General features: G+C 38.5%; 1 protein-coding gene and 2 long non-coding RNA genes across 4 annotated transcripts in view; 2 read left to right on the top strand and 1 right to left on the bottom strand.

Moving 5' to 3' along the window:
* The window catches only part of LOC144577977 (uncharacterized), a 178,342-nt gene extending 170,087 nt beyond the window's left edge, over positions 1 to 8,255 (top strand). Inside the window, exon 6 of the long non-coding RNA XR_013522852.1 lies at positions 7,888 to 8,255. This is a non-coding gene — a long non-coding RNA (uncharacterized LOC144577977). The remainder of the gene's footprint in view (positions 1 to 7,887) is intronic.
* Positions 8,256 to 8,636: 381 nt separating this feature from the next.
* The window catches only part of TRPC6 (transient receptor potential cation channel subfamily C member 6), a 125,977-nt gene continuing 113,568 nt past the window's right edge, over positions 8,637 to 21,045 (bottom strand). For both annotated transcript variants that reach the window (XM_002754643.7, XM_078339230.1), the window contains exons 11-13: positions 12,497 to 12,580; positions 10,807 to 10,882; positions 8,637 to 10,253 (exon numbers count right to left, since the gene is read on the bottom strand). In XM_002754643.7, the coding sequence (XP_002754689.3) occupies positions 10,102 to 10,253; positions 10,807 to 10,882; positions 12,497 to 12,580 (312 nt within the window). In that variant the 3' untranslated portion in view covers positions 8,637 to 10,101. The remainder of the gene's footprint in view (positions 10,254 to 10,806; positions 10,883 to 12,496; positions 12,581 to 21,045) is intronic.
* LOC118145748 (uncharacterized) lies at positions 10,885 to 20,538 on the top strand. The gene is made up of 4 exons (XR_004731137.3): positions 10,885 to 11,007; positions 12,857 to 13,009; positions 15,436 to 17,474; positions 17,784 to 20,538. It is a non-coding gene; the product is annotated as an uncharacterized LOC118145748 (long non-coding RNA).

Below are 21,045 nucleotides of genomic sequence, written 5' to 3'. Positions count from 1 at the left end.
CAGCCAGAGCTCTCCTGTATAAGGTGTCTGTCAGTCCCTGCTGGGAGGTATCTCCCTGTCAGGATACACAGGGGTCATGGAGCCACTTAGGGAGGCAGTCTGTCCCTTATCAGAGCTCAAGTGCTATGCTGGGATATCTGCTGCCCCCTTCAGAGCTGCTGGGCAGGGACATTTAAATCTGCTGAAGCTGAACCCATAACTGCCCCTTTTCCCAGGTGCTCTGTCCCAGAAATAAGTGGGGGGGACTTTATTATAAATCTCTGATGGGTTGCTGCCTTTTCTCAGAGATGCCCTGTCCAGCAAGAAGGGAGTCTAGTGACAGTCTGCCTGCAGAGGACTTGCTGAGCTGTGTGGGCTCCATTTAGTTGCTGTATAAACTTCCAGGTGACTTTGTTTACACAGGTAAGGTTAAAACTCCCTTCCTGAGCCTCAGCAAAGGTGTATGTCCCTCCACCCACCAAGCTTGAACGTCCCAGGTGGAGTTCAGACTGCTGTGCTGGCTGCCAGAATTTCAAGCCAGTGGATCTTAGCTTTCTGGTCTTCATGGGAGTGGGACCCACTGAGCCAGATCATTCAGCTCTCTGGCTTCAGCCCCTTTTCAGGGCAGTGAGTGGTTCTGTCTTGCTGGTGTTCCAGGTGCCACAGGGGTATGAGAAGAAAAAAAAACTGCTGTGGCTACAATGGCTGCCCAGTTTTGTGCTGGAAACCCAGGGCACTGGTTTTGTAGGCACTGGGGGAAATCTCCTTGTCTATGGGTTGCAAAGATGGTGTGAAAAGCACAGTATCTGAGCCTTAGTGCTAGAGTGTCAGGAAAAGTCCCTAATTGCTTTCCTTGGCTAGGAGAGGGAGTTCTCAGGTCCCATGCACTTCCTGGGTGAGGTAACACCCCACCCTGATTCAGCTAGCACTCCTTGGGCTACACCCACTGTGTAAGCCCTCATGAGATGAACCTGGTACGTCAGTTGGAAATGCAGAGGTCTCCTCTCTTCTGCATTAATCTCACTGGGAACTGTGTACTGGAGCTGTTCCTATTTGGCTATCTTGGCGGAAATCCTCCCAAGATCCCTTTACAATGTGTCTATTCATGAAGACTGTATAGTTTTGCTTCTAAATGCCTGCATCTTTGCTGAAAGTACCCGAGGGTTTAGGTTCATCTGAGGCAGCCCTTAGCCAATGACTGATAGAAAATGGAAAATGAAATTTCAGCTCAGAAAATTCATCTGCAGGATCTGTTTGAAGTTATCCTTAGCAGGATTTTGCCTACATTGCACAATTGCTTGGCTTTCTCCTTCCTTGTCCTGCCTTTCCTCCTTCCTTGTCCCTAACACTTCCAGTTTTTTGGGGGGAGCATTTCTTCATAAATTGATTGTGCATGAATCCTCATTCTAGGGTCTCCTTCTGACATCATTGTCCCAAGGAATGGAAGTAACAGTGCTTCAGTCTCAATGCTTGCTTCCCCAAAATGTATGCTACTTCCAAACAGAAGCATCTTTGACCTAAAATTCCAGCCCACCCATCCCCTTCCAAATACACACCTAGAGACTTCTCCTGGGGGCTTTCATAGCATTTAATAGGTTGTATGTCTGGCTCCAAACTCTTTGAGAGCATAAACTGTCCTCGTTATTGTTTGAATTTTAAGAGAAATTATTTGTGAACCCAAAATGATCTGTGAAATGGCTGAGAACCAGTCTCAATGAATTTAGAAAGTTTATTTTGCTAAGGTTAAGGACATGCCCATCACACAGCTTCATGAGATCCTGACAACATGTGCCAAGGTGGTTATGTTACAGCAGGTAGACAGACATGAGCAGGGCCGGAGAGGGTCCCTCCTCAACCAGGAATGTCAGGCAACCATCAAGTGACAGGCAGTTATTAAACTGTCTCTCTGAAATAATTGGTTGCAATCAGTACCATGGAAAGGCAGTCTCCCAGTAAACAGAAACACCTGAGACTGGTAATCAGCAGCTTCCTGACAAGATCTCAGGAGTTGGGCAAGTGAGCTCAAGTATACACATTAAGAGGCAAAAAAACAACAAAACAAAACAAGGAATTTAACTGGTGTATGAACTTCTAGGGACATTTGACTGGTAAAGGAAAAATTCCTCAAGTTAGCATGCATACAACTCGAGTAAACGCACTGCACATGTGTGGGTTATGATAAGAGGTTGTAGAAACCGAGGTTTTATCATGTAGATGAAGTCTCCAGGTAGCAGGCTTCAGAGAGAATAGATTGCTAATATATCTTATCAGACTTAAAGAGTCTTTTCTATCAGGAATTCCAAAAGAGAGGAGGGTATAATAAAGTATGTCTAGCTGCCCCTTCCGATTATGGCATATGAGTTTTTCAGGATAACTTTGGAATGTCCTTGGCTGAGAGGAGGGGTTTATTGAGATGGTTGGGAGGGGCTTAGAATTTATTTTTGGTTTACTGATTGAATAAACCACATGTTGCTGGGCAGCCACAAAGTCCCAGGAGCTCTTCCAAGCATGGAGACACATAAAAGTCATTGGAATGAAGATGGCATTAGATACTTCTCTTGCAGAGCACAGGTAAAGACACATGGAGTAGCACATTTTTGAGTTTCTGCTAATGCATTTCTTATGGATATTTTTGCAGTTCTCATGAAATACTGGCAAATACTAGAAGGCTACAGGGCTAGTGCCTGCTTTGAGAGGAAGGAATTGGGAATGATTTAGATTATCTCATTGGATACAGTCAGCAGCAGATAGGTTACAATTCATGTCTGGATTGTAACACTAAGAATAAATGAATCCTGGAAAAATTATGTCCTCACAATGTCAGCCTCAGGCTAGACTTCTTATTGGAAAAAGATTATTTAAAAAAATAACTGCTGATCCTGTGACATATTAAATGCCTTTTACCAACCACAATATTAGAGGACTTCTCGCTTGTCCTGATTGATAGCAATTCAAACCTTAACAGTTTTTTGCACAGATGTTTTCTTTATAAACCCTCCCTGGGCTCTTAAGCCATTAGTGAGATGTCATTGGTTTAGGAGAGAAACACCTACCCTAAGTTCAAACCTAGATGTTTTGGAGATTTGCAAGAAAAAGTAATTAGGTCTCAGAGTGGACAGTATCAGGCAGAGGTGATGAAACTGAGACAGGCTTTTTGTGTCCTTCTTGTTAGTGAGGCTGAATGTCAAATGAACTAATGACACAAGGTATAGGTTAACTATATCCTATTAGTAGGTCATGAAAGACGACTGGATCATGGCACTGAGGCAGCCTGATAGGCTAAATCCATAAATGGAATAAGGCTAGATCCATAAATGGAATAGCAGGAAAAGCAGGCATGTGAATCATTTATTATTGATTTCTACTTCTTCAGCCAAAAGATACCTTTCTAATTAAGCAAAAGTATGAGTGAATGAGTCAAACGTCATCATCTTCCAAGAGGGAGATGCAAATCAATCAGGACTTACCCAATGACCGGACAATGTCAAGGTTTCCTCAGATGGATTAGGTATGTCCTCTAAAAAAATAGGATAAAACCACAAGCTGTGGCAGGTAAATTAATGCAATACAAATTAGTCCAGGCTTCATTCTCGAGGGCTGTATAGCTATCTAGGATGAATAAATTAAGATGGGCCTCATGGAAGTACCTTGTATTAATTAGGTCTTTTGCTTATAAACAGACTACTTGTATTCTGTTTCTAGTACTACTACTGGCAATAGCACCCAGAGCACTGCGATGAATTTCACAGGTTTCAAATAAAAGTTTTGTGAGCTGGACCTAATATGGAAGCTGCCCTAAGCTACCTTATGAACGATTCTATTATAAAATCATGTCCATTATCATGCTCAAAAGTAACAAAAGTGCTTCGAAATTTTCCCAAATACTGCCCAAATGTGACTCATCTTTTTAAAAAATGGTAAATAGGTAGCATAAGAGCAAGCTTCCCATGTCCACGGCAAGCTTTTTTCATTGTCTCTATGTCATTCTTTCCTACCAGTTCTGACTGGGCCTCAGAATTCTTCTTATCACAATGCCTTAGACATGTTGAACCAAGTGATCAGAGAAACATGAGTTAAAACCTAAATTTCAATAGATGTATGAGGTTTAAGGGAGAGTTGTTTGAGACAGAGTGGCAAAAGGAATTATGGAGCCACATGCTTTCTCTAAGATTGCTAGTATTAACTGAATGTTTATCACCAGCCTAAAATGTATTAACTCATTTAATCCTCACAAAAACTCAATGTAGGAGGTATTAGTTGTTTTTTCCCCCTCCTGCATAATTGGGATAATGAGGTCCAATAAAGGTTAAGAAACTTGTTGAAGAGTATACAGCTATTGTCAGAGCTGAGATTTACCCCATACTTCTGGCCACAGATGCTGTACTCTGAACCACTGGGATGAAAAGAACTCAGAAGAGGTAAATAATGTAGAGAGACTAGAAAGAGAGTATGAGGAAAAAAAATGTAAAAGGATACATAGGAAAAGCAAAAGATCCATATTTATATTTTTTATAGAATTATAGATAGCTGTGCTTTGAAAAATGTCTTTAGGCATATGTACAATTACATATATATGTGTTCTTTAGCTATCCATTATATATCATGGCAGACTTTACGTGTATATGTTTATGTGTATTTAAACATTTTTCTCAGTGTTAACAAAGAGTAGCAACAACCTGACATGTTAACATTTTTCAAAATACAGCAAAACACTTTACAATTTGACCTTTTCCAATTATTCAGGTGAAAATCCATCTTCTGAAGAAGAGTGAAGGGTAAATGTCACATGGCTGAATCATGGACTACTAAAAAGGTTAAAGCAAGCGTAGACCATTGCCACAGTGCTTTTAGCCTGAGACATAATAAGTAAACTTACTTTATTTTGAAAAAAAATTGTTTCTATGGTGGTTCAAGAGTGTATTTAATAATTAGGACAAAAATGCAGGGATATGAAATTCAAGACTCATTTCCTGAAGGTCAGCATCAGGGTTTTCTTTCACCATTTAGGAAAAAAAGTAGTGTGCCTTCTGTGCATTTCCCAGAGAATATACCTCTTTGTCAACTTTTTATACACTGCTCCTGTAATTTGTCAATGTGCAAGGATGAAAGTCTTGTGACTTTCAGGGTGGACATTAGAAAAAGAAGAAAGGTTAAAAAATTATTCAGTTTTATACAAACACGTTGTTATGATTGAAATGCTCATGTCCTCCCCCAGTTTATATATAGAAATCCTAATTCCCAATGTGATCACATTTGAAGATGGGGCCAAAGTTCTCACGAGTGGGATTAGTGCCCTTATGAAAGAGTCCCTAGAGGCCTCACTTGCCCCTTCCTATATGGGAGACACAGCAAGTGGACAGTGTCAAAGGCCAGAAAGTGGACCCTCACAAGACACTCAATCTGCCAGCACCTTGATCTTGGATTTCCCAGCCTGCAGAAGACTGAAAAATAAATTTCTGCTGTGTATAAGTTACCTGTGGTATTTTATTTTAGCAGCCCAAATAGATTAGAATACCAATCTTTCTCCTGTTGATTTTCTTCAGTGTTTTAGGTAACATTATACTTACTTAGAAAGTATTACAGTCATTATGAATATGTGAGCTCCTTATTACATATAATTACCTTTACCATTGAATAAGGTACCTTTTGATATGTAATTTTCATGAGATTTTGAAAAATATGAGCTACTATCCCTATGATCCACTTATACTGGATAAATTAATTATCCGTCATATGGCACTAATATTTTTTAAAGAAACTATCATACAGTTGGTCATTGTCTCTAGCTATTTACTCAGCTCTATAAAAATCTCTAAAATCAAATATTTTTGATAGGTCTTATTATTAAATCCATCCCAGGAAAGTATTTTTAAAAAGTGCCTCTGGAAACTTTTACAGCTGTAGCTATAAACATAGAGCAAGGAAGAAAATTCAAGCAATCATTGCAATGATTCATGAAAAAAAATTGCTTTAATTACCAGGTCTTTTAGAGAGTGTGCTGTATCTCTCACCTCAGCTAGCCACATATGGAAGTAATGACTTGGACTAGGAATCAGTGTTTTGTATGATAACAGATAACAGCTGAAGTTTCAGTTTCCATCCATTTTAGGATTCTGGGCTGCACGCCTGCACAACCTTTGATTAAGTTGGAAATACGTGCTGTTTACATCAAAGGGCAGAGACTCTCAAGTGTAGGAATTCATATTCAGCAGCATTCACCAGAGCTGCCAGGAGCACTGGCATGACGCTCAGAACCTTGCTTGGCACGCAGTGATGAAGGAGGGTTTCAGAGTCAGGAGGGAGATTATGTGTTCAAATCAGAACTGATGCAGGGCATGCTCAGAACGTGCCACCTGGAGAAACATCATCTGTGTCTGGGGCTCTTCCTTGGTCTGAAGCTGGTAATCGATCCTGACAGTGATTTCATTAGGGGACTGCCTGGCATACAGTCTATCCATTTTAATTGAAAGTTTGGTTTGTTTTCACTATTGACATGGAGATAAGATTCTTTCATACTGAAACAGTCCTGGAAGGGTGGGATAGACTGTCCAAATAAAGTGAAAACATTTACTCCTGAGTCAATCCATTCTGCTCACTTACTCATAGCCATTGAATTTACTATTGCTCTCCGAAGAACTCCCAAAGTGTCCCATACTCATGCCCAACTCTTGGTTTTGCTCATACTGTCCTTGCCAAGAAATACACATCTCTTTCTTTTATTCTTTTTTATAACTATGACAGAATTCAAGACATGCTATTTTAAAATATGACACCCTAGCATATTCAATATTTTAAGCTGAAGGAATTCGAGACACAGCAGAAGCAGGAAGGTTATTCTCACCTTCCCCTCACCCTTATCCCCTGAAGCAGGTCATAGAACCTAGAAAGAATTTTCTGATCTTCCACTGAAGTAGGTAATTCCAGAAGTGCCCTTCCTATACATGGGAAATAGGAACCTCCTTATCTCTGAAAACACAGAGTCACAGAGAAGACACACACAGACACACACACAGGCTTTATATCGCTTAAAGCCCCAGGCCTTATTGGCTAATTGACTATAAATAGATTTCTATATAAGTAACAGAAGAATCTGAATAGATCTTGGTAATTTTTTACCACTTCAGTACCATTACATAATACCCCCTTGTCCAATTACATTTCTCCATGACTGTTCACTCTTTGTCAAACTTAACATAAAAATGCATAAGTTTCAGAGTATCTTTGTTCATTTCTGAAGGTTCACATGTTACATAAAACATGCTAAATAAATTTGTATGCTTTTCTCTTCTTAACCTGTCTTTGGTTATAGAGGCCATAGCCATGAACATAGGCTGGGTAAGGAAGAGATATTTTTCCTCTTCTACATCTACAATCCTTTTGAAGCCAAATCCTCTCTTAACCCACAGCCTTCTTTGCTTAATGCTCATTGATCCCTGGACTGGACATATAATGGAAGCTAGGGTGTTCAGATACCATGTATTTTTCCTCACCTAGAAACTTAAATACAAGCTTATAACACAATGAGATGACCACACTCCCCTATGGCTCATCAAGACCTCCAATAAATGCAAAGCAGACCTAGTCTTCATTCCTGGCTTTGACGCTCTATGTGCAAGTTACCTAGCATCTAACTGCCTCAGTTGTCTCCTTTCCAGTATGAGAGTAATGATAGAGTTTACCTCATATAGTCAATGTAAGCATTGTTAGATGAAATTGGATAATTCATAGAAAATATTTAACATTTCTCTTATTTGTATTAAGGTCCATTGCCCCATTTGGTTGCAAGTACCTTGAGTTCAAACACTCCTTTTCTTCTTTCAATCTCTGGTAGTTTTAAGCAGACAGCAGATTCTGGTAATTTCTTTGATATGCCTCATAAAATCATACTGAGTTTGTGTTATTTCTCAGTTTCAGAGTAATAAGAGCAGCGGAGAGGAAACCCAGGCCTTGATGGAAAAAAACAGTGACTTTGTTCTATTTGTTGGTGGTCGATCTGTGGTGAGAAGATGAAGAGTGGGCAGGGCTCAGCCCTCAGGGAGCAGTTGTGTGGTCACAGTGAAAAGTAGCACAGCTCTATCCTCCTCATGGGTAGATAAGCCTCCAGAAAGCATTCACTCAGAGGGAAGAAACAGGACAGAGAGAGCAACCAGGATAAAATCATCTTAGTTTCAAAGGCAAAGCTGACTGTGACATGAAGGTAGGACTTAAAGCCAGTGGTCTTTCAACTTTCCCCATGCTTATGACTGCATTTTGGTAATGTGCCTGTAATTAAGCTCCTGTTGGAATTTTTAAAAGGTTTCTTAAAATATGTTTAATTTCCCTTTTCATCTTCCAACTTAGAAGAAATGCTAATTATTCCAAGTTGGAAGATAAAATTAGAAAAGATGTCAATTCAGTTGCACTTTGATGAAAATCTGACTTCAGGACATTAATTTGAACCATAGGAAACACCTGGAGGGTAGTGCCTTTTGCTGAGAAACCCACAATCATGCCTGTTGTGTTTCCCAAAACTTATATCTTGTCAGGTCAATCAAACTTAACATACACTGAGGAATCTGAATATCTTTTCTTGAGTCTTGTGGAGTCAAGCCCATGTGCTGTCACAGAGCATCCTTGGCATGACGGCACATCTCTTGCATGGCACAACACACACTCTGTGAATGTTAGATTATTTTAATTTTGATAGTGCATTTGGCATGAGGTTGATTTTTTACAACTGGTGATTCAAATATTGTCACAAAATACTTGAAAATCGATCTTTATGTATCACTAAATTACTTTTCCATAAGTAGTATCCACAAATACAAAATCACTGAATATAAATTTTCAGCTGTAATTTCTGATCTGGTTACATAAATGTTATTTAATTTAAATTAAGCCAAAGTTGGAGCTAAACAGCTTTTCTGTGACCATTTCATCTTTAAGATGAAGTTAAAGATTTGCATTTGAAATACCCCTTGATTGAATTGAAAGTAGCATTTCCAGTTAATGTGTAGCATCCTCTGAATGCCAATGGTCTTTGAGTAAACAGATGAACCTTCATGTCTCTGTTTTAGTTGTTTCAGACACCACTTCACATCCTCTTGGTAATGCACATGAATGCCAATTCCTGTTTTATATATTTGGGTAGAGGATAGAACATATTAAGAATAACAGATAAGTATTTTTAAATTCCCATGTTATTTTTCTCCTTTACATTCAGTGGATAAGTTCGGGATTCATACATTGCTCCCAGAAATGGCACAAAATTGTGCTATAATAGAACCAAATAACCACATTATTTGCAATTTTGATTTTTTCTCAATAAAAGGTAGTTATTTAGACGGTAATTTCTTAGTCACAATAAAAATTTATAACATAAAGAGCTTTTGTTTCCACATTAGCCACAAAAGAAATAGGGCAGCATTTTATGTATGTGTGTACACATTTAAACACACACACACACAAACTAGACCTTTTCCAGGGTTCAGTGGAGGAAAAATTGTTTTGCATTATTAAGTATAATGTTTTAAAATAGATGAATCAGAAATTTTTACATAGATATAAGACCATTTTGTATGAACACTGCCAATCATGTGCTTTGAGGGATAAATAGGGTAAATGATGGTTAAACAGCAGTCTTTAAAGGGCCATGGACTACTTTTCCCCAAATTTCAGAGCCAGGAGTCCCCAGCAGAGGATCCACGGAGCAGACAAGAAAGAACCTGAAATAACCTTCGGAGGAAAAATTACATGGGCAGTAACATGGGTCAGCCTCTGCCCACTGGAACTCATTTCCAGGCAGACACTACATAGCAATGACATCATTACAACAGTTACATCTAACAAAGCAGTTTTAAAACAAGCACCAAACCACTGGGCATAATTTTCATCATAATCTACAAACTTTACCCTGAACAATGGAGTTTAATCACCAAAAAAATTACATACTAGGGTTCCAGATGATAGGATCACCCAAGTTATTTAACTTTGCACCACTGTATTTCAGCCTGGGCAACAGAGCAAGACTCTGTCTCAAAAAAAAAAAAAATGGTGGGCACATTGGCACTTAAAAAAATAAATCAGAAAATAATATGGCTTCAAGTGGACAAATAAATATAAATTTCTAAGGAAGTCTTCGCATTATCTATTGGTTTTCTCTTGATTTGGTTCCATGGATAATTTCTCTCCAAGTTCTCTAATAAGTTCTGCTAGGTCTTGTGTATTCTGAGATTTTTCTTCAAGGAGTTCATAGCGGAGACTTGAGATATCCTGCTTAATTTCTTTCAGTTCCCCTTTGAAAGAAAGAGTGATAAGAAGTCAACTATAATACACAATGCAAAAAAAAAAACAACAAAACTTGTGATTGTGGGACAGGAGGAAATCAGCCCTAATTTCACACACAATTTTATTTTGAATCCTTTCAAAGGAAATAACTTCCTAATGGAGAAGGTGGTTGTTTTCTTAGCTAAATGTTTTGGTGAATGAAGAGATTGTAGCAGAATGATAACAAAAGTCCTCCTAAGGTAAGTTAAAAGAAAACAGTGGTGAAGAATTCAGAGGTTGAGGCAGCAGCACCTTCCTTGCCTTTCCCACCCACTTCCTCCTCCCTCCAAGTCCACCATGAGAATGACAGCTTTTCATCTAGCAAGTAGCAGCTGTCCCCACCTGTGGAGAAAGCCTATTCTCCACTCTTTAACAGAATTGGTGGTTGGTGAGATCCTGTGCTACTTTTCCCCTTGAAGTTCACTCTCCCCACGCGCGTCTCTGCAGCTCTTCCTCCACTCTGCATTAGGTCCCGGTCCTGACTCACATTCAGGGGCTGATTTGTTTCTGTGTTCAACTCACCTTCGTTCACTTCATCACTCTCCTTATCTACCTGGGCCTGCAGTACATATCTTTTAATGAGCCTCTTCATTATTTTCTAGACGGAGAAAGGAGAAATCTATGTCAGTTTGAGGTTGATGACAAAGATCTCATTTGGAACAAGATTCTGAGTCTTCCTCCCTGTAGTCAGCCCTTTGGAAGTGATGGCTATCAAAGACTAAGGTGATTCAGCTGGGATGCATGCGATCTGTACATTTTGCTTTTCTTTCCTTCTTTTTTTTTTTTTTTTTTTTTTTTGAGACAGAATCTCCCTCTGTTGCCAGGCTGGAGTGCAGTGGCATGATGCCAGTTCACTGCAACCTCTGCCTCCCATGTTCAAGCAATTTCCTGCCTCAGCTTTCCAAGTAGCTAGGACTACAGGAGCGTGTCACCATGCCCAGCTAATTTTTGTATTTTTAGTGCAGACAGGGTTTCACCATGTTGACCAGGGTGGTCTCAATCTCTTGACCTCGTGATCTGCCCACCTAGGCCTCTCAAAGTGCTGGGATTACAGGCATGACCCACTGTGCCTGGCCTTGCTTTTCTTTTAAAGCAGTTCCATATCACCTGGGCTAATGACTCAAAAATGAATTCTTAGAAAAGAATGTTTAAAGAAAACATGTAATTCCTTATGTCCATTTCTTGTACTTTATTTGAAAAGTATTAGAGCAAGAGAGTCTTTTAGTGGGGTTGATGAAAGATGTACATTACCCCTCATGGAAATGGGGAATCTAGCTAATAATGTCCATTCATTTAAGCCCCATGTGTCTGACCAAAAAATGGAACCGGTTTTTATTTTAAACTTTCTATTAATTTTGGAAAGACTAGGTTCAATGTAATAAATTTTTCAAGTACCTTGACTTCTGTCATGCAAACATTGATTTTACTATTTTTTTTTTTTTTTCATAAAAAGAAGGAATCTTAGTGGGTGCTCAGAAAGTCCTGGATGGATATAGAACTAAACAAAATTTTACACCTAAACCAAGGTTAAACAGTAGATAGTAAGTCCCCACCTTCAAGAATCTATTCTAAAGATATGATTTAGCACATGAACAAGTATGTTCATAGTAGAACTAGTTATATAACAGAAAAAAATGAAACTTTAAATGTCCATCAATAAGGAATTATTTTTAGTAAACTGTCATATATTTATATAAAAGAATCTAATACATTCACTGAAATTAACAGGAATATATATTTTGTGAGAAAAATCACAAGGTAAAAACTATTACTCATTATATACAATTAACTCATTTATATAGTATTATATATGCATTTCATAATATTATTAAGATATATGTAAAATTGCACACATATAGACATATAATCACCTGGCAGAATTTTTACCAACAGCAAGCAGTCTTTGTTTCTCAATGGTGGAGTTTGACATGAATTTTACTCTCTTCTTTATGTTTTTTTCTAAGGTTCGTCTTTTTCATTGAACATGGAGACTCTCAGATCCGATTCCAAGACTATTTTTTTTTAACTGATATCTCTCTAGCACTTACAAAATGCCTGGTACATGGTAGTTGATAAATACTTGTTGAATTAATGCATTATTTGACAGTAAAGAAAATATCCTAATACTTTATTTTCATTTAAATAATCACGTAGTTTAAGAATTTAAATATTACAAATAACAACTCTTATTTCTTTAAAAATCCATGCTTACCTGATACTGTCTTGGCGGATTATTGAAACTATTTAGACGGAAATCTTCTGAGTTCCTTACACTTGCTTGTTTATTGTGCCCAAGCTGTAATTTGAAAATAATTAGAAATGAATTTCCATTTAATTTTTCTTTTAAATAATGTAATGAGATGTTATACAATTATAAATAGTCTCATATACACAAATTATCTATCTGTATACTGCCATTTAACTTGCTTAATATTCTGTCTTCCAAGACAAATCAATGACGCTTTAGGTGTGCTCAGTTTCTTAATGGCTATCAGAGGTTGTCTGAGGAGTCTCTTAGACTTGTGAGTGCCGGTCACGTTGTCATGAAAGTCATGCTTTAATCTTTTCACAGATACATCCTTGGTAAAGAAAGAGTCAAGCAAATTGAAGAAATAATGGTGGTGATCTCAGTAGTTCATTGATGAGGGATCAATGGTGCCACCTGATTAACTAAGACATCCACACCTGCGACATGGTTTGATGTGGTTCCTGAAGAAACACCAGGGTAAGACTGTGGTGGAAAAGAATTCAGTCACCAAAAAATTTCTAATGTTTGAATTTTAGGTACTGCATACTATCCCATTTGGGCAGCACTTTTTAAGTTAAATACATTTACCTGAATAGGCAAATAAGAAAGAATTAAAGCAATCTTCAATAGAGGTGGTAGTATACCATATTAACATGTAGGGGGATGATTTAAAACCTCTTTAATACATTTTCTAAAAAATAATCTAGAAGAACTGAAGTAAAACAAGTAGCTCTCAATTTGCATGTTTATGATACACAGCTGTTTTCTGGAGGAAGAGACACTCGAGATTGTCTTCAAAGATACACAGTGATTTATACTTCCTGGTGACATCTATGGTGCTGCTAAGTAAAGCTCAATGAGACTGAATTAAAATCCTTGTATTAACTTTAATGCTTTGATATTTCAGCCACATATTGAATTAAAACAGCTACTCAGACATTCATCTATTGAGCAAGTATATATTGAGGGTCCTGTGCTAGGCTCTGGGTATAAATGAACATAAGCAATTATGGTATAGCTGAGTTATGGTAATAGCACAATTATGAAAAATATGGCAAGATTACAAGATTGATAAGATTTGTAATACATAAATCTGGAAATGTTATTTATATAGCATCATTTTTCATGTATCGATTTCCTTTTTCTGTCACTCACTCTAAAGATGTAAGTGTCCATATATCTTAACTTATACTGAATTTTAAAATCACTCTGATGAATTATATAATTCATCAGATTAACCAAAGAGAGGCAGTTTAGGTTCTCAAAAAGAGGACTTGAAGCGAACCTAAAGGATAAATACCATCTGGCTTTGCTACAAGCTAGCCATGGAACAGCAGGCAAGATACTTCAACTTTCTACATCCTTGTCTTACAGTGAGGGAAGTGGTCTAGCTAGCTTCTATCATCATTCAACCCCCACTAGTTTATGAATTTGTGAAATGCATAAAAAGTTCCACATAACATTTTAAATAACATAATGGGAACCCTGGCTTTGAAACTATAATTTATGTCTTGAGAACATCATAAAAGGTGAGGACCAAGTGTGAAGCCCACTGAGCACATAATGATAAAGCGTGCAGGTGAGGAGATGCTCATAACCACATGACTCTGATTTATTTGCCATCTATTCAATAACTCACGTTTGACATTTTGAGCTAGATAATTCTTTGGTGTGGGTGGTCTCCTGTGCATTATGAAATGCTTAGCAGCATCCGTGGCATCTAACCTAGGGATTAGATGTCAATCAGAGATCCCACCACCCTCTACTGTGACAACCAAAAATATCTGCTGGTATTATCAAATGCACCAGATTGGGGGTGGAGGGTGCAATCGCTGCTGGTCGAGAACCACTGGTATAGTCAAATGGTATAAAACTAAATATTTATATATCCACAGGGGCATTTTTATATGACTAGTTTTTTTCTAAGTATGAAATACCAAGTTTTGGATACATATATATTTTATTTTCAGAAAAAAAATCTAGTCAGTGTCTAATACATCATAGAAATTCAGTAATTTTTTTTTAAAAACTGAATACTACAGAGAAGAATAACTTATCCAGTGGTGCAAGGAAGTATTATTACCACTCGGTGGCAGAAAGTGCCATTATTTAATGTCTGGAAATCCAAGTCTGCAAGACTATTGCATATAAAAGAAAGAAAATTCACCTTGAAAACTGAATAGTATTTAAAGCTCAGGGATTTGGATATTTATAGATGGTGCCAACATGTATACTGCCACAAAGACTGGAAGTGGGAAACTTGTTGACTATATGCAAAAAGGACTGGATGCAAGCTTTGTTCCTAATATAGAAATAAACACTCTCTCCAATTCCAAATGAACCATTGCCTGCCCTCTTAGTTAATACCTTTTACCATATTTTATTCATTCTTTATTCGTTTTCTTTTTCTTTTCTTTTTTTTCTTTCCTTTTTTCTTTTTTTTTTTGAGATGGAGTCTGACTCTGTTGCCAGGCTGGAGTGTAGTGGCATCATCTTAGCTCACTGCAATCTCCACCTCCCAGGTTCAAGTGATTCTCCTGCCTCAGCCTCCCAAGTTGCTGGAATTACAAGCACGCACCACCACACTCAGCTAATTTTTTATATTTTAATAGAGATGGGGTTTCACCAAGTTGGACCATGTTGGCCAGGATGGTCTCTATCTCCTGATCTCACAATCTGCCCACCTCAGCCTCCCAAAGTGCTGGGATTACAGGCATGAGCCACCATGCCCAGCCTCGTTTTCTTTTTCATTTCCTAATAATTAGTTTGATATTAATATTTTAATATTTCTCATCATGTAGGTTCATTGTAGGATTAGAGTGAGCAACACTAATAACTTGTTTCTAATTCATTAAAAACAAACAATCTTAAGTCTTTAAAGTTTTTTATATTGCTGGATATAGGAACAGTTCGGGGAGTCTCCTATTTCCTACAAGCATTAAATGTCCTGCAACCAGGAACAGAGCATTGGACTGAAAAGGTATGGACAATAATATTCAGTCAGCAGTACAGATAGGAAATGAAGCTGAATTATACAGTGCTTAAAAACATATTGCTCTGAATTAAGTGGATGTTGATTGAAATTTAGGGTCTGTCACTTGTTTGAAATGGGACTTTAGGCAAATCATTTCATCTCTGTATCCTTAGGATCCTCAGATACACAGTAGAGAAAATAATATTACCTGCCTCCAAGAGCATTGCAGGAATTAAAGAGATGAGGTATAGAGAATATATAGCTTGACACACAGTGGACATTCTATAATTGTCAATACCTATTATTTTATAGAAAGGTAAATATCTACTATGTGGCTTTAGGTCTATTTCACGGTTAACTTTAATCTACACATACCCCTTTACTTATGACAGGGTTATGTCCTGATAGATCCTTTGTAAGTAAGTTGAAAATACACTTAATGCACCTAACTACTGAATATCATAACTTAGCCTAGCCTACCTTAAACATACTCAGGACACTTACCTTAGCTTACAGTTGGCCAAAAGCATCTAGCACAAAGCCTATTTTATATGAACGTTATAAAAATTTGAATCAACATTCAAAATTTGAAGCACAGTTGTTTCTACTGAACATATAGTGATTTCACACCATCATAAAGTTGAAAAATCATTAAGTTGAACTATGGTAGGTCTGGGACTGTCTGTAGTCAATTCATCCTGGAGATATTTCCCCAAATATTACTTTGTACTGATGTGCCGAAGTCCATGACTAAGTCATTCAGGGAATGAAATATTCAGTGATTCCCACATTCAGATGAGCATTAAAATCTCCTAAGCTCTACTCTATTGGGTTTAAAAACCCTCCCTAAGATGACAACTGGAATGTGATCTGTTCAGAAGTTGGAAGATAATCAAGAAGTTATCTGGCATTATCAGGTTTACACATGTAATAGACTATGGAAGAGATCAACTTTTAGTTTATGCTATCCTTTCAGACTGTATATCTCAAAAACTAATGCTAGCAACCACCAAAGTCAGTGACCTTTAGAGTTAAAGGATATGATCAAAGATAATGAATAGGTCCTCTTACCTTGTTTCAAAATTTGTTTTTATATATAGTTCATCCTACTGATATCTATGGTGCACCTGGAGCAGATGTGACAGCTACATTTGTACAGCTAACTAAATACTTTAAAATTCAAGAGGTCAGAGAGAAGACCTGAGTGAAATAGAAACTCACCTAGCATCTTAGATATAGATGTTATGAAAAAGAGTGGGCAAAAGTCATATGAGTTGGGTAAGAAAGAATGAACCATAAGCATTTTTCTTAATATGTATACACTTGACCCAAAGCATCTCATTAGCAATGGGCAAAAATTATTTGAAATATAAATGATTGCCTTAAAAACATTTTATCGGGAATACAGTTTAATGTATAGCGTAAAACCAAGGCATGTGAAATGTGTCTCAAGTTTTGTTCACCACAAGCTCATGTAGCAAGGGAAAATAAATTCTTGTGTTGACTTAACCCTCCAAGAATCAAATGCCAAGACTGAGTTGAAAGTATGAGATGTATCAAGGCTTATTGCCTCTGATAGATAAAGGGTAGTTGGAGCAGGAGAAGACAGAGAAAGCCTCTCCACTGTGAGTCTCTACTCACCTGTGAAAGAGGGAGAGGTAAAATGATTGTGTGGGAAAGTCAGTCCCTCTCTTGGGGAGCAGCACATCTCCATGGCTGCCACAATACACAATTACACAAGAGGCTGTCTAGATTGTTAAACTGATTGGAATCAACATCTTATTCCAAACTTCACAATTGCGGTCAGACATCACAGGTTTAGTACTTCTTCTACAGTTTGTTTTAAGCTATAATTAAAATATGTATTTTCAGATTTTCTGCCAAGATGGCCAAATAGGAACAGCTCTGGTTAGCAGTTCCTAGCGAGAGAGATGCAGAAGGCCGGTGATCTCTGCATTTCCAACTGAGGTAACTGGTTCATCTCATTGGGACTGGTTGGACAGTGGGTGTAATGCAAGGAGAACAAACCGAGGCAGGGTGGGGTGTCGCCTCACCCAGAAAGTGCAAGGGGCCAGAGAACTCCCTTTCCTAGCCAAGGGAAGCCATTAGGGAGTTTTTCTGACACTCTGGCACAGATTCTGCGCTTTTCCCATAGTCTTCACAACCCACAGATGAGGAAATTTCCTCTGGTGCCTACAATACCAGTGTCCCAGGTTTCCAGCACAAAACTGGGCAGCCATTTTAACCACAGCAGTTTTTTTTTTTCTCATACCACAGTGATGCCTGGAACACCAGCAAGATAGAACCACTCACTCCCCTAAAAAGGGGGGCTGAAGACAGGGAGCCAAGTGATCTGGCTCGGTGAATCCAAACCCCATGAAGACCAGCAAGCTAAGATCCACTGGCTTGAAATTCTCAAATGAGCACAGCAGTCTGAGCTGGACCTGAAATACTTAAGCTCAGTGAAGGGAGTGTCCACCATTGCTGAGGCTGAGGTAGGCAGTTTTGACCTTGCCTGTGTAAACATAGTTGCTGGGAAGTTTACACAGCAACTGGGCAGAGCCCATGGGAGCTCAGTGAGGCCTCTGCAGGCAGACTGTGTCACTGGACTCCCCTTTTGCTGGCCAAGGCATCTCTGAAAAAAGGCAACAGCCTGTCAGGGACTTACAAATAGAGCCGCCATCTTCCTGGGACAGAGCACCTGGGAAAAGGGGCAGTTCTGGGTTCCTCTTCAGTAGATTTAAACATACCCGCCCAGCAACTCTGAAGGAAGCAACAGATATCCCAGAACAGCACTCAAGCTCTGATAATGGACAGACTGCCTCCTCAAGTGGCTCCATGACCCCTGTGTATCCTGACAGGGAGATATCTCCCAGCAGGGGCTGACAGACACCTCAGACAGGAAAGCTATGGCTGGCATCTGGCAGGTATCCTCCTGGGAAGAAGATATCAGAGGAAGGAACAGGTAGAAATACTTGTTGTTCTGCAACCTCCGCTGGTGATTCTCAGGCAAGTAGCATCCGGAGTGGATCTCCAGAAGAACTGCAGAAGAGGGGCCTGTTTGAAGGAAAACCAACAAAAAGAAAGGACGTCCACTCAGAGACCCCATCCAAAGGTCACCAACTTCAAAGACCAAAGGTAGATAAATCCATGAAGATGGGAAGAAACCAGTGCAAAAAGAATGCCTCTTCTCCTCCAAGGGATCACAACTCCTCATCAGCAATGGAACATCACTGGACAGAGAATGAGTTTGAGAAACTGACAGAAGCAGGCTTTAAAATGTGGGTAATAACAAACTTCTCTGAGCTTCTCTTCTTGCATGGTCTAACCCAATGCAAGAAACCTAAGAACATTGAAAGAAGGTTAGACGAAATGGTAACTAGAATAACCAGCTTAGAGAAGAACATAAATGACTTCATGGAGCTGAAATACACAGCACAAGAACTTTGTGACGCATACACAACTTTCAACAACCCAAGTGGAAGAAAAGATATCAGAGATTGAAGATCAACTCAATAAAATAAGAAGGCAAGATATGAGTAAAAAGTAATGAACAAAGCCTCCAGGAAATGTAAATCTATGTTTGATTGGTGTACCTGAAAATGACAGGGAGAATGAATCCAAACTGGAAAACACTCTTCAGGATATTATCCAGGAGAACGTCCCCAACCTAGCAAGGCAGGCCAACATTCAAATTCAGGAAATACAGAGAACACCACAAAGATATTCCTCAAGAAGAGCAACCCCAAGACACATAATCATCAGATTCACCAGGCTTGAAATGCAGGAAAAATGCTAAGGGCAGCCAGAGAGAGAGGCTGGGTTACTCGCAAAAGGAAGCCCTTCAGACTCAGTAGATCTCTCGGCAGAAACCCTAGAAGCCAGAACAGACTGGGGGACAATATTCAACATCCTTAAAGAAAAGAATTTACAACCCAAAATTTCTTATCCAGCCAAAATAAACTTCATAAGTGAAGAAAAAAGAAAATCCTTATGGACAAGCAACTGCTGAGAGATTATGTCACCACCAGTCCTGCCTTACAAGAGCTACTGAAGGAAGCACTAAACATGGAAAGGAACAACCAGTACTAGCCACTGCAAAAAACATACCAAACTGTAAAAACCATTGACACTAAGAAGAAACTGCATCAACTAACGGGCAAAACAACCAGCTAGCATCAAAATGGCAGAATCAAATTCACACATAACAATATTAACCTCAAATGTAAATGGGCTAAATGCCCCAACTAAAAGACACAGACTGGCAAATTAGATAAGGAGTCAAGACTTACTGGTGTGCTCTATTCAGGAGACCTATCTCACGTGCAATGACATACCTAGGCTCAAAACAACAGGATGGAGGAAGATTTACCAAGCAAATGGAGAGCAAAAAAAGCAGGGGTTGCAATCCTGGGCTCTGATAAAACAGATTTTAAACCAACAAAGATCAAAATAGATAAAGATGGGCATTACATACATAATGGTAAAGAGATCAATATAATCAGAAGAGCTAACTATCTTAAATATATATGCACCCAATATAGGAGCACCTAGATATATAAAGCAAGTTCCTAATGACCTACAAAGAGACTTAGGCTCCCACACAATAATAGTGGGAGACTTTAACACCCCATAGTCAATATTGGACAGATCAACGAGACAGAAAATTAACAAGGATATCCAGGACTTGAACTCAGATTGGACCAAGTGGACCTAAAAGACATCTACGGAACTCTCCACCCCAAATCGACAGAATATACATTCTTAGAACCACATCACATTTATTCTAAAATTGACCACATAATTGGAAGTAAATCACTCTTCAGCAAATGCAAAAGAATGGATATCATAACAGTCTCTCAGATCACAGTGCAATCAAATTAGAACTGTCTTCCTAGTGACTTATTATACATCCTTCATGCTTTCAGTATTTTCTTACTAGAAAAATGTAAGATCCAATTTACAATGACCTATTATTGCAAAAAATTTATTGAAATTTACAACCAAATAACAAAAAGAGCCATTTCTTTATAATATGAGACATTACATTTGCACAGGTAATAAATATTTTAGGATTTGTGGGCCATATATGGCCTCTCTCACATATCCTTCTTTATTTTTTCACAACTTTTTAGAAATGTAATTTTTAAAAATCTCAGTCTGAACAAAAACAGGCTGAAGACTGACTGTGGCAGGAGGGTTATGATTTGTTGACCCCCTACACTACCCAGCCTCCTAACCACTAAACTATCTTTCTAGAGTGAAATGACTTTGGAGCTCTGTTATATAACTTATTTTCCATGTCTTAAATTTCCCTTATCGAAATCATTTTTAAATGCAATCTAGATTCACCTGGATAGTCAAGACAAACATAACTTGTCTAAACAGCAAGAATGTGCCAATTTGCAATGACCCTAATCTGCTGACTCTCTTGGATGACCAGGAATGATTTCTACTTGTCTTCTTGCTTCTTACTCTCAACCCACGTGGCCCCATCACTATGGCTGAGTCCCAGACTGTGGCAGGGCTCACAGAATTC

Source organism: Callithrix jacchus, chromosome 10 (assembly GCF_049354715.1).
Source record: "Callithrix jacchus isolate 240 chromosome 10, calJac240_pri, whole genome shotgun sequence".
Lineage (NCBI taxonomy): Eukaryota > Metazoa > Chordata > Mammalia > Primates > Cebidae > Callithrix > Callithrix jacchus.
Note: the sequence above shows the minus strand (reverse complement) of the source record. Positions and strands in the feature narration are given on the sequence as shown.